General features: G+C 61.7%; 1 protein-coding gene across 2 annotated transcripts in view; it reads left to right on the forward strand.

The window, feature by feature from the left end:
- Nucleotides 1-12787, forward strand: part of BAIAP2 (BAR/IMD domain containing adaptor protein 2) — a 70245-nt gene that overhangs the window by 42114 nt on the left and 15344 nt on the right. For both annotated transcript variants that reach the window (XM_030843190.2, XM_030843191.2), the window contains exons 6-7: nt 566-703; nt 11830-11982. In XM_030843190.2, the coding sequence (XP_030699050.1) occupies nt 566-703; nt 11830-11982 (291 nt within the window). The remainder of the gene's footprint in view (nt 1-565; nt 704-11829; nt 11983-12787) is intronic.

Consider the following 12787-nt stretch of genomic DNA (forward strand, 5'->3'; position numbering starts at 1 on the left):
CCTGTCTGAACGGTTTTCATCTTCCTGTGAGCTCTCCATCCTGTGGGTTTCCTGCAGCTCCTCTGACATTCATGCCCATTTGAAACTAAATGTGACCCCGTGAGTGGACTCTTGTGTCTGATGCCCCACATGCCAGGTTCCACTACTCCCGCCTCTCGGCCGCTTTTTGTAAAAACGATGTGAGGCAGCCGCCCTGTGGAACCTGTGTGAACTCCTCTGACCCGCTGTCGTTTCCTGGAGTTCTTCATGCCCTGACCCTGCCCTGTCACCTCTCCCAGGTTGACAAGAAGGGCGAGGGGCTGGGCTCTGTCAGTGTTCATTACATGATTTGACCTGAGGCACTTCCGGCCCTGCGGTGGGAGAGAGCGAGGCGGCTCGGTGGGAGAGAGGGAGGCTGGCTGGTTTTCCCAGCCCTGATCTTTGCCTCCAGGGTGGGCAGAGCTGAGGCCTCAGGTTTGCAGCTGCACAATTCCTGCTGTCCACAGGGTCCGGGCCGCTGTGGCCCAGTTGAGAGCGGGAGGGGCGCACCAGCTCATTGCCCGTGGTTTTGTTGTTTGAATCTCAGGCTGCGCTGAAGAAATACCAGACGGAGCAAAGGAGCAAAGGTGATGCACTGGACAAGTGCCAGGCCGAGCTGAAGAAACTCCGCAAGAAGAGCCAAGGGAGCAAAAACCCCCAGAAGTACTCGGACAAGGAGCTGCAGGTGGGACTCGGCCGCCGCGTGCTGGGGGCTCTGCCTGGGGACACAGGAGTGTTGGGTCCCCGGTTATGGTTTTGGGACTTCTCGGGCCTTTTAGTGAGCGGTGAAGGGCAGGCGCTCTTGTCTGTCCCCAGCACTCACCCTTCTGGGTCTCGGGGGGGCGAGGCTGATCCCTCCTGATGAAACTGGGCAGAGCCAGGCTCCGCTCTCCTGGGGGATTTTGGGTGGTTGGGTGCCCGGCGTCCCAGAGCCAGCAGGACAGCAGTCCCATCCTGTAGCCTCGGTGGGTGCCAGAGGGCTCTCCACCGAAGGAGCAGAACCCAGACGGAATCTTCCTGCCTGTTGCTCTGATTCCTCCCTCGGCCAGAGATCCCAGACCGTTACTCTGACTGACTTGTGAATGCCTGCTCCCAGCACAGACCCAGAGACCGCGGGGCAGGCAGATGCTGGCTGGTCCAGCATCTCAGTGACTCTTCTGCGTGAGGCAGGTGGCATTGCAGGGCACGGGAGGGGCAGCCCTGGTTGTAGGCGTTACGTGCTGTGGTGAGGGGCAAGGATTTAGGACAGCGTGGCCTGTGACGGGCACGGCCCTGATACACCTGATTCACTAGAACCCTGCAGCCAGTTGACACAGATCAGGCCCAGACGCTGCTCTCCAAGGTCGCACGTCTCAGATAAGGAGGAACAGGATAGCCCCCAGTGGTCGGCAGTGGAAGCTTCCCGTGGGCACAGGCATGGGGGTGACCCCTGGGGTGAACCCCTCACCTCCTGAAGCCCCACCCTTCCTGCCAGTGATCAGGGCAGTGAGCCTGGGGGCACTGCCTGGGGCCCTCTGCATGGTGCCCGCGCATGCCCCATGGTGCCCACACCGCTGCCCGCAAGCACCTCTGGAGCACGCCAGGGCCAAGAGGCCGGTCCTGCCCACTTGAGTGCGGCATAGACGAGCAGGCCTCCTGCTCCCCCGGGGCGGCCCGGCCTCTGCGTCCCTCTGTGCCTGGGGCACCCAGTGGAGAGGATGGGGGGGGGGGGCGCAGCGGCAGCTGAGAACCGCAACCTGCCGTGTGGGAAGCAGCCGCCAGTCTCCTGCAGCCCCTTACTCAGGTGTGTTCCTCATGTAGTCGCAGTGACTCAACTCTCGCCTCTCTGTAGCATCCCTTCCCCAAGTCAGACGCGTTTCCCCACATCCACAGTCTCGTGACCATCTGTAATCCGCAGTCTCGTGACCGTCTGTAATCCGTCACCACCTCGAGGCCTCCCCTCCCCGCAGCAAGAGCGCTGCTGCAGGGAACCCTCCCGAGTCACCCCCGCCCGGGATGTGCTCCTGGGAGAGGGTCATGAGGTCGGGGCTGGAAAGACACCTGCACTGGTGTGTGTCCGTTTTTCTGTTCTGTCCCATCCTTGACGTGTTTTGCCATTTTGTTTCCTGAAAACCTTGACCCGCTGCCTGGGAGGGCAGTGGCCTCCTCAGAGCCCTATCTGAGGGAACCCTGGGGACTGGTTTGGAGGCCTGGTGACAGGGACAGGAGGCTGGCTTTCCAGGGGTTCAGCCTGTGCACCCCCCGCTCCTTAAGGTGCTTTTTTTTTTGGTGACAGCTTTATCGAGAGGTAATTCACATACCATATAACTCACCCGTTTGATTTTGAGTACATTCGTATAGCGTTGTGTAACTGTCACCACAGTCCATTTTAGAATGTTGTCACGGCCCCAGAAAGAAAGCCCGTCTTCACCGGTCCCTCCCCGCCCCCCGGCGGCATGACCGGGATCAGACGACACGTGACCTGCGTCTGGCTTCTTGGCCTCGGCGTGACGTTTTTGAGGTTCGTCCACGTGTGTGTGTCAGTGCTTCGTTCCTTTTTATCATCACGTACCCGTGCTTCGTTCCCCTTTATGGCCATGGACTTGGAGGCTCCGTCCTGTGCTGAGGCCCTCTCCCTGGATGAGCTGGTGCTGCTGTGACCAGCTTGCTGAGAGCCGTCAGAAGGGACCGTGTCGCGGCCGGTGCATCCTGTGGCTGGGAGGGGAACAGGCCGGGCAGACGTCAGTGCGTGTGGGCTGGCGTCATCCATGGTGTTCACTCCTACGTGACTCGGAGCCACACAGGCCTGGGTCATCGTGGCTCTGCTGCCTGTGGTTCCCAGTGGCCCACTCCCCTTGCCCCAGAGCCCCTGCCACCCACTGCAAGACCTGTCTCTTCTGGAGAGCCCTGACTGCTCCACTCTGGAGTCTGGGCCTGCAGGGCCGAGAGGGTGGGATCTGCTCCCCCAGCCACGCAGGGCCAGGGGGACACAGCACAGGCTCTGCAAACCTTAGTCTTTCCGTATGGGCAGTTGGGTGGTGGTTCTCTCCTTGGGGGGGGCCTCCCAGCAGTTCCCCAGCTTGGTGAGGCCAGCCATGTCCAGCCTGGCCTCCTGGGACCTGGGAGACATCCAGTGCTGACCTTTCTTCCCATGTCCAAGGGTCACCCCACAACTGAGGCTCCCCTCTGCCCTGTATCCTCAGCACAGCCCTGCTGCCCCCGCTGAGGCCCAGTCCCCTCTGGGTATCTGCCCTGAGGCTCTCGCTCAGGGGCCTCCTCTTCACCCCCCTGTGGCCTGTCACCGCCTGGGCATAGCCATGAGGCCCTGGCCGTTGGGTTTGGATCCCAGCTGTGCCCCGTGTGCACTGGCCGTGTGGTCACGGTGAGCTCCATGTCCTCTCTCGGTTTCCCCACTTCGGAGGGGTGTACCTCGGCCTTCCTCCCATCTCAGAGCAGGAAGGGCCCTGGGGCCTGAGCAAAGCGAGGTCACCCCTCCCCGTTCTGTGCACTTCCTCGGTTTCCTTTGTCTTTCCCAGACCCACCCCAACCCCCTCTCTACCTGCCCCCTTGGCCTCCTGAGGGTGTTACTGCAGTGGTTCTCCCCCAGTAATCGAGTTCCTCCCAGGGAGGGCTGGGGCCTGTGTTCCACACTGTCCCTCTCGCCGTCCAGCCCAGGCTGCTGACGCGGTGATAGGTGGCATGTGATGTTATTCCGGTTGTGGTTGTCTTTCCAGCGACAGTCCAGCCAGTGTGTTTTTTGTTCCCTGGTGGCGCTGAACCTGAGAGGCCAGGCTGGGGCACCCTCAGAGTCCCTCATCCCGCGTCTGTGCCGGAGGGGGTGGGTGCCCAGTGTGCTGTGAGACCGTGGAAGGCATGCTGGCCACCTGTCCCGTGGACGGTTCTGGCCTACCTGGTGGCCTTGTGGAGGTGCCCAGCCCACCTGGGCATGTGAGGGTCCTTTGGCACCTGGGTCTGTTCCTTCTGGTTCTTGGAACCTTTGCAGACCTGGCCAGGAGCCAGGACCTGATGTCTCCTTTGAGGTGTGGCTGCTGGGGGCTGGGAGGGCCTTAGGCACCTTTTGGTGTGACAGCCCCTCCCCTCCCCACTGTTTCCCCTAGAGGAAATGCCTGGGCAGGGCAGGTGTGTTGAGCCGTCCCTGCCCCTCGCCTTGCCTGAGGTCCTGCTAGTCACAGGAAATGGTCTGTTTAAGACACTCTTTTTTTTTAATTTATTTTTGGCTGTGTTGGGTCTTCGTTGCTGCACCCAGGCTTTCTCTAGTTGCGGCGAGTGGGGACTACTCTTCGTTGCGGTGCGTGGGCTTCTCATTGCGGTGGCTTCTCTTGTTGTGGAGCATGGGCTCTAGGCGCACAGGCTTCGGTAGTTGTGGCACTTGGGCTCAGTAGTTGTGGCTTGCAGGCTTTAGAGCTCAGGCTCAGTAGTTGTGGCGCACAAGCTTAGTTGCTCCGCGGTATGTGAGATCTTCCCGGGCCAGGGATCGAACCCATGTCCCCTGCATTGGCAGGCGGGTTCTTAACCACTGTGCCACCAGGGAAGCCCAAGACACTCTTTTCCTGAGGAAGAGCAGGACTCTGTTCTCCCTGTCTCCATTTCGTAGAACGGCCGACACCCCAGCTCTCACGCAGTCCACTCCTGTAGCGTATCAGCCGTGGGGGCAGCTCTGTCCGTCCAGACTGTAGTTCATGGCCCTGCCCTGGAGAGCTTGGCCTCACCTGGACCCCCAGGACATCCTGGCCACTAGACCTGCTTACTCCAAGCAGATGTGTTTGCACGCTGTCACCAAGTGGGGGCAGGATTCCAGACTGTTTGGGCCCCTGGGGAGGTGGGGAAGGACCCCAGGCACCCGTGCCCCACCCCCCCCGCTCTCTTGAAGCCCCCTCTGTATCCCCAGGGTCTCCACTCCGGGGACCTTCACCGGGGCCTGGGTCACATGTAGCCCAGTGGGCAGTATGTGTAGGTGGGTGTGGGCCTGGGCCCCACAGCTGGCACAGGGGCCACACCTGGGCATCACCGAGCCACAGAAGCCCCTGGGCTGACGTGAGCTGCAGCGCCTCTTGGTAGAGGAGGTGGGACCCCAGACCAACGGAGCCCATGCAGCTCTGTTTTCTAGGTATGGATATGCTGCCCAGGGCTCCCACAAGTGGATGCAGGTGTGGGCTGACTCAGTGGTCCCAGGATGGGTGGACTTCCTTGGGTCAATCCCTGGGGTCACCTGTGAGCCTTCTGGCGCCCCTGGTCCATGTGTTTTCCCTCCCTGACTGGAGCTCAGTGTGGGCAGGATGCTCGCTAGGGAGGGTAGAGAGGCCCCCGAGCACCTGCCAGGCAGGGGTTGACCCTTGGAGCACCTACACACCTCCCCCGAGGCACCTCAGCTCCTGAATGGGGCGGAGCCTTGTCCCCCGTGAGCGTGTCTGTCTGTCTGTCAGTCCGTCTGGGATGGGCTCCCCGTGAGTGGGACTGGGCCAGTTTCGTGAACTGCTGATAATTGAGACTGTGTTTTGGGATTTCCAGCGAGAGAATTGATTTTAATTATAGGTCAGGGAACAGGCACTTAGAGGCATTTGGGGCACAAACTAGGACAGAGGGTTTTTTCTAGAAGTAGGGAGCACACCAAGTACTGCCCACACGGCTGAGGTCACGCCCTGCACCTCTGGTCATTGCCGTGCTCGCCGGACCAGGCACTGACCGAAGCGCGCATCTCTGTGGAGGCAGCTACAGGGGACAGTCAGTGGAGGACGTACCGTGTGTCTGACAGGGCGTGGTCACAGGCCTCGTCTGGCGCCCTGTCTCTGGCCCAGGGTCCCCCTCCCCAGGCATGCGGGTGCGTGGTTGTACTTTAGCCTGTCAGGTTCTCAAAGCTTCGGGGTGATTCTGATGGACAGCCGGCCCCTGGCTGGCTGGCGGTCTCCAGGGCTTCTGACGGAAGGGTCCGGGCTGGGGTGGGACTGGTGCCGAGAGCCATCCCGGATGAAGCACTTTGGGAAGCAGTGCTGGGTGGAGTTGGTTAGGCTCTGGGTGCACGACCCCCTTACAGATCCGGAGGGGCTTGGCCAAGGATTTCTCCCGTTTCTGTTTCCTTTGGCCCCACCCCCAGCCCAGCTCTGATTAGGCAGGAGTCCTCGTCCTCCAAGGGACACCATGACTGTTAGAAAACCCAGCAGTCATCTGTGCCTTTGGGATTCGCGTTGGTGTGTGGCCGGCCGGTGGGGGCCACGGGGAGGCAGTGTGCCCTGTCCACCCCTTGTGTAGGCTCTGAGCTCTGAGGGGAGGGGCCGCCAAGACTGCAGCAGAGGGGAGAGCCCAGGAAGAGAAGGCTGGAGGCAGATGGATGGGCGTGGGTGTGGGGCGGGGTCACCCCCAGTGTGGGCCAAACCTTCTGCCCGAGCGCAGAGGGCCAGGGCCCTGGATGGTCCCTGCCGGCCCAGTGCCAGGCTCTCAGCAGCCCAGCACTTGGAGCTGCTGACAGCTCCAAGGCAGGCTTCTGCTGCTGGGACGGCAGAGGGCCCACCCACCCAGCTGGGGTTTAGGTTGCCAGGGGCCCCCTCCTCTGCCCTGATCCATCTTCCCCGTTCCCTCTCTGAGACGCAGAGAGTGGGGCCTCGAGTGTTCTGGGTGTGGGGTGTGGCTGTTGCCGGGGCCTGTGCTGAGTAAAGCAGGCGGTTCCTGCAGTTGGCTCCCCCTCACTGGGCTCCCTTGTTCCGGAAGGCGCCTCCAGATTGCCCTCTGAGAAAGGGGAGAGAGAGATTTGTTCTATTTCAAGGGATGTGTAATAAAGCAAAAACAAAATAACCATAATTTAGATCTTCAAAAAAGATAATGGCAGAGGCTGCTCCTGTTAACCCGTGGAGTTTGATGGCCGTGGTTTAAGCCCCTTATGCATCTGCTGTTCTCATTTTAAAAAGCTCTTCAGTGTGAAAGGCGGTCTGTGGACAAGGCACCGCATCCCAGCAGTGGGACATCTTCTTTCCTTGGGGTATAAGCAGTTAGGGGTCTTCCTGGAAAAGAACAACTGAGAAGCCAGAAGCCACTGCGCCCTCTTGGGGCTTCTGTGTCCACAGATAGTATCAGGATTCTCAGTCCTCTGGGGGACTCTTTCCCTTCCCTTGGTCCCCCCCAGACCTACCCCCAATTCACCAGATCAAGCCACACAATTTCCCCTCCAGACTGGGCTGCCTACTTGGATAGCACCGTGGGAAATCGGGAGCATCTTATGCTGTCAGAGCTGGGAGGGCTCTCGGGGGCAGCACCGGGCACACGGCACCTGTCTTTTCACCCTGAGAGGTGGGCATGTAAAACAGTGAGAAGAAACAGGTGAAGTGCTTTATTTAGCGGCACATGTCTAGAGTGTTATTTAGACACGCAATCATTGTAACAGATACTAGTGAGGTGTTCTGCGTTCCTGTTTTTCTGCTGAGTCTTTGAAGCTGGATGTGAATTTTGTACCTGCAGAACCTCCAAGATCACGTGAGGCAGGGGCTGCCATGTCGGGTGCTGACGATCTGGCTCAGCCTCTGAGGAAACTGAGACCCAAAGGGTCCAGAGACTTGGCAGGGACCACCCAGCAAGGTGGGCACAGGAGCCCGGGCTCCATCCTCCTCCAGGTCCCAGGGCAGCAGAGCAGACCCCAGAACTGGAAGGCGTGGGTCCTGGAGGCCTGGCGCGCTCCCTGGTGGCCACCCGAGGCCTCGGCTCAGCGTGCTCACAGATTGCTGAGACCCCGTCCCCTTGGACCGCAAGCCTTTGTCAGCATGTCCAGCCCACTGGTGTGGACAGAAGTGGCCCCACGTTCTCTCCTGGGGTCTGGGCATGGGGATGCCCATGGGCGCACCCCTCCCAGCACATCCTTTCTGGACACGCCAGCGTGTGAGTGTGCTGCGCAGGGCGTGGGCAGTGGGATCTGTTTGGTCACGGACCACCACCACCACCCCACCCCACCCCCCAATCTAGTGATGGCTGTGGGCCCTTTCTCAGGAAATTGGGAAGCCCGGGGCCCATGGGTCCCTGATGCTTGCAAGAGGCACTGCACTTTCTGCCTAAGGGTGTGCCCACAGCACGTTCCCCGCAGAGCTGCCTGCTAGCTGTTGCATCTGCTGGACCGTGGGCAGGAGGGCGCAGTTGCCCTCTCCCGAGCCTTGCTCTGAGCTCTTGTGTTTAAATGAGATTTTTAAGGGTCCTCCAACAATCCACTGAACCGCTGCCACAGCCCTCACCAAGCTTCACCCACTGACCCAGGCTGTCCTCCCTGTTCTTGGCCTGGGTGCCAGGTGCATCAGACCAGGGAGTGGGCACGGGCCCGGTCAGCAGGGCTGCCCCCAGAAGGTGCCCCGTGGCTGAATGAATGCAGCTTGGGGGCGGCAGATTCTGGCTGTACCTTCCTGTACATCGCAGCTAATCGGGTCCCCTCCTTGTCTCCTTGGAGTAATGGTTACTAGTGGTGACAGCTGAGGCCCAAGGATTCCGCTGTCATTCACCAGCTGCAGTGGTTAGGGGCAGCGTTGGGGTTTTGAGAAACGTGGGAAAGCCACGATGGCCTATCCGGTGAGGGAAACCAAAGCCTCGGGTGTTTTCTAGAATGCCCCTCCCCCGCTCTGAGTCACTGGCTTGCTCCACGGAGGAGAGGAGACGTGTGTTCTGATCACTTTTGTCTTCTCGGATTACAGGGCTGTTCAGCCCAGGGTGACTAAGTGGGAGCGTTCTGTGGGTCTTAAATGCTTTCAGCTGGGTGTTTCTATAGTGTGGTCTCCATAGCACCCGCTAAGCAAGGAGCAGGGGAAGGTGGGGGCAGGGAGGATGCAGGACGCCAGGAGCTTGGCCACGGTGCCTGCCTGTGGCAGGGACCGGCTTGGGGCGTTTTCTGGGGCCTGTTGCTAAGTCATCAGAGCTGTAGGGTCAGGCACGTTCTGTCCTCTGCACGTCCCAGAGAGCGCGGCCACTCCTGCACATTTGAGGAGTGTCCCTGCCGACAGCGGCCAGCAGCCAGCTTGGCCTGGAGGCTGCAGCGGGGGGCGGGGTGGGGGTGTGTGTCCTCCTCCTCCGCCCGTTCGAGGGCGAAGCTCCTCACTTGGCCTGGATTTCTAGGATCTGCCCGTGAAGTGGTGGCCTCTCTCCACAAGGAGGCAGCGTCCTGGGAAAGGAGGTCAGGAGGGCCTGCCGTCGTTCCTTGACAGAAGTGGCAGCCAGTGTCCTGGCCGGCTAGCTCTCTGCCCAAGCCAGATGATTGGTGTGGGGACCGTGGAGGAAGGGTCGGCTCTCCAGGTCCTTGTGGCCCCCGCCTGGGCTGGCCCTCCTGGCCGGTGTAGCTCGACGTCTCTCCTGCCCTATCGCAGGCACCTGTGGTCCCTGGGAAGACACTGGGTGGCTCTCGTAGCCCCAGGTTCCCTGCCTGAGACCTGAGCTGCTCCTGACCATTCTTGGGGCTCGTTTGAATAAATGGAAATCTTAAAAATAAACCACCACTCCCTCCCTTGGCACGGGAGGCTGCCAGGCAGCTAATGAGGCCAGTGCCCCGCGTCATCTCGTCCAGAGCTGGTTTCTCTCCCCTCCAGGGAGTGGGAGCGTTGAGGTGAAAGATGTTACCGCAGCCTGAAAACCCAGAAACCGTCGGCAGGACGGACGGGGACACCGGGCCGGCACGAGGAGGAGCCGTCCTCAGCAGTGGGCTCAGGGCGGGAGGACCCTGGGGGCCCACGTCCCAGTTTACGCTGCTGTCCTGGGGTAACCGCTGGAGGAGGTGCCTTGCCCTCCCCAAAGTCCCGAATTAGGGTACAGTGGGAGGTCTCCCTTGGGCCTTCCTGCATGAGGCTCCGTGCTGATCTCTCAGTGTCTCAGCCCCTCTTGCCTGGGCGTGGGGTCTCCACGTGCCTGGCTCACCCCGCGCCCACCCCTGGCCAGCACTGGAGCAGCCCCCAGGGAGGGTAGGAGGTGGTGACCCCGGTGAAGGGCTGGCCGTCTGGGGCTTACCCTGGGGTTAAAAGCCAAACTCCTTCCGGAGCCTCGCAGCAACTTTTCCTGAGGCTGCCCCTTAAGGGACTCCCAGGACCCCAGCCGAGCCCCTGTATGTGCCCCTGTATGCAAGGATGGGCAGGACAGGCCAAGGGAGGCGTCTTTATTCAGGGCTGGTTGAAGCCTGCAAGGCCACGCTGACGTCCCACCATCCCCTGGACGTGGTAGGACAGCCACGGAGCAGAGCGGGCATGGGACCCTCCGGGGGATTTCAGTCTAGCATTGGGTATTGTTTAGGTGATAGGGCAGGCGCAGCGGGGTTGTGCATCAGGGTCCCCCTCTCTGTGAGGGAGCCCTGCCCCTTCCAGGCCCTTCTGTCCAGAGGGTGTTCCCGCCCCCAGGCTTCCTGTCCGCATAAGGGCTTCGGGTGTGAGCCACTCCCCCTTGGTGGGCGGCATCTGAAGGGACCTCCCCACACAGCACAGCCTTGCCCACGGTGGCCTCCACAGGCCCCCAGTAGCACCCCAAATCTGCAGACTTGCTCCCCTACTTCCTGGAGGAGCTACGGTGCAGGGGGTGTTCTGCAGGAGCAGGGGCTGCAGGCTCTGATGCGCACGCGTCTCAGAACCCGGAGGAGAGCACTTGGAGCTGCTCGGGCTGCTGGGGTGGGGGGCCGCGGCAGTGGAGGCAGGGCTGCCCTGGAGGCCTCTCTCCTCCTGCACAGACTTTCTCAGGCACACCCACCCCGAGGTGTGGCGGCCCTGCAGCTGCTCAGGAGGACCAGGGCCGGCTCCTTTAGGGCTGGGGTAGTGGACTGGCCCATTTTGGCTGCCCTCCCAGGGCGAGGAGAGGGGGTTCAGTGTTGAAGGCGGGGTGATCTGCAGGCATTGGAGGGGGGAGCAGGGTCCCAGTCCTGGTGAGGGCGCTGGGCAGGCCCTGCCTGGGGTAGTGTGCTCACTCACGCTGACTGAGCTGAGCTGTGCACTGGTGAGAGCGCTGGGGACGGCCCTCGCCCTCCAGCTGAGCGCGCTGGAGGGGAGGGGAGGGGAGGTGACAGGAACAGCCTGCACTGCGCCCACCGGCTCCGCACCGCCCACCCACGCTGAGTCAGAGCTGGTGGAGGAGCCGGGCGAGTTAGGCGGGGGAGGCCGCCCCCTCGTGGCCTGGACCTGCCCGCGCCGCCGGGGATGGGGCTTGATTGGGCAGAGGCTGCTCCCTGGCCGGCCAAAGGACAGCGACACCAGCTTGGGGCGGGGAGTCTGTGCCCCGTGTGGAGCGTGGAGGGGTGAGAGGGGAGACAGGAAGGGGCTGGCAGGGCTCCCACACCCGGGAAGCTGGGCCCTGCAGACCCACACCCAGACGTGGAGAGGGGCCTGCAGGCCCCCCTGGGACAGCTGCCCCTAGTCTTGCTGGTACTTTATTACTGAAACTTTCCAACCTGCAGAGAACGTTCTGGGGTGCCCCAGTATCAAGCGGGGTCTCCTGTGTCTGCGTTCTCTGCCCACCCCATGGGATCTGGGTGTGAATTAGTCATTCTCCAGCACAGTGCCAGCTGAGCTTTCCTGGTCTACCGAGCATTAGGGTGGCTTTTATTAGGTTTGGAGTCCGGGTCCGAGGGAGGTGACCACCGCCACCAGCCTCACCAAGCAACCTGCCAGCATGGTCCCCACATGGACGGCTGCTGGGGCACCAGGGGGCAGTGGCACAGCAGGGCAGCCCCATGGCCAGGGTGAGTCACACGGCCAAGCCCCACACCAGTGCGCCGGCCGGGAGGTGTGCTCCCCCTCCGTGGGGCCACCCAGAACTGGAGGTGAGCGCGCGCTGTCCCATCGCTGGCTCATCTGCCTCTTCTATCCCCTCTCCCACCCCCAGTACATCGACGCCATCGGCAACAAGCAGGGGGAGCTGGAGAGCTACGTGTCCGACGGCTACAAGACTGCTCTCACTGAGGAGAGGAGGAGGTTCTGCTTCCTGGTGGAGAAGCAGTGTGCCGTGGCCAAGAACTCCGCCGCCTACCACTCCAAGGTGGGTGCTCACTCTGCGCGGGGCCGAGCCCTTGTTGGCGAAACGACTGCTTCCCCCGGGAGCACCGGGACGCGTCCAGCCTGGAGCTGTCGTGAAGGAACATTGTGCTGAACATCCCATGTGTTTTGGATTTCCCCAGGGCGGGAGTTCTGGAAGGAGAGTTACCAGGTTAAAGCTGCAGATGCTTTAAGACTCCCGTTAGAAGTTGCGGGCTGTGTTTTTGAGAGCACTTACACTAACAGCCCACTAAGAGGGTCTCCTCCAGGGATCGAGCTCCTTGGGAGGGGCTGCAGTGCCAGGGAACCCCTACAGAGGCCAGCTTAGGCCCCCGGGGCCAGCGAGACCCAGAGGACACACCTCCCCTGCAGGGACAGGTAGCTTCACTGAGGCTTCTGTTCCTGTAGTCCACAGGTAGGAGCTGGGGTGGGGTCAGAGCTGTCTGCGGGAACATTCCAGAACGTTCTGAGAGTTAGGTGTGGTTAGGCAGCTCAGCCAACCAGGGAGGCCCTCGTTTGTGTCCTTTTTCCATAAAGGGCTTCTGCGGGTCAGCACCTCATACACATGCTTGATCTGACTCAGCTTCTGGTCCCCAGGCGGGAGCTGCCAAGGAGACAGATGCCCTCCCTCCGCGGAGAGGCTCCTGCTTGCCTGGGCCTGCCCAAGGGCCTGCCGCCACCACAGGTGCAAAGCAAGGACGGTGACAGGACTTACGTCCTTTGCAGGGTCGGGGGTCGGGGCCGGCAGGCCCTGTGCCCCGAGGGCTCACTGGCAGCAGGGCCTCCGCAGCGCCCACGCGGCCCCAGGC

This window comes from Globicephala melas, chromosome 20, assembly GCF_963455315.2.
Source record: "Globicephala melas chromosome 20, mGloMel1.2, whole genome shotgun sequence".
NCBI lineage: Eukaryota > Metazoa > Chordata > Mammalia > Artiodactyla > Delphinidae > Globicephala > Globicephala melas.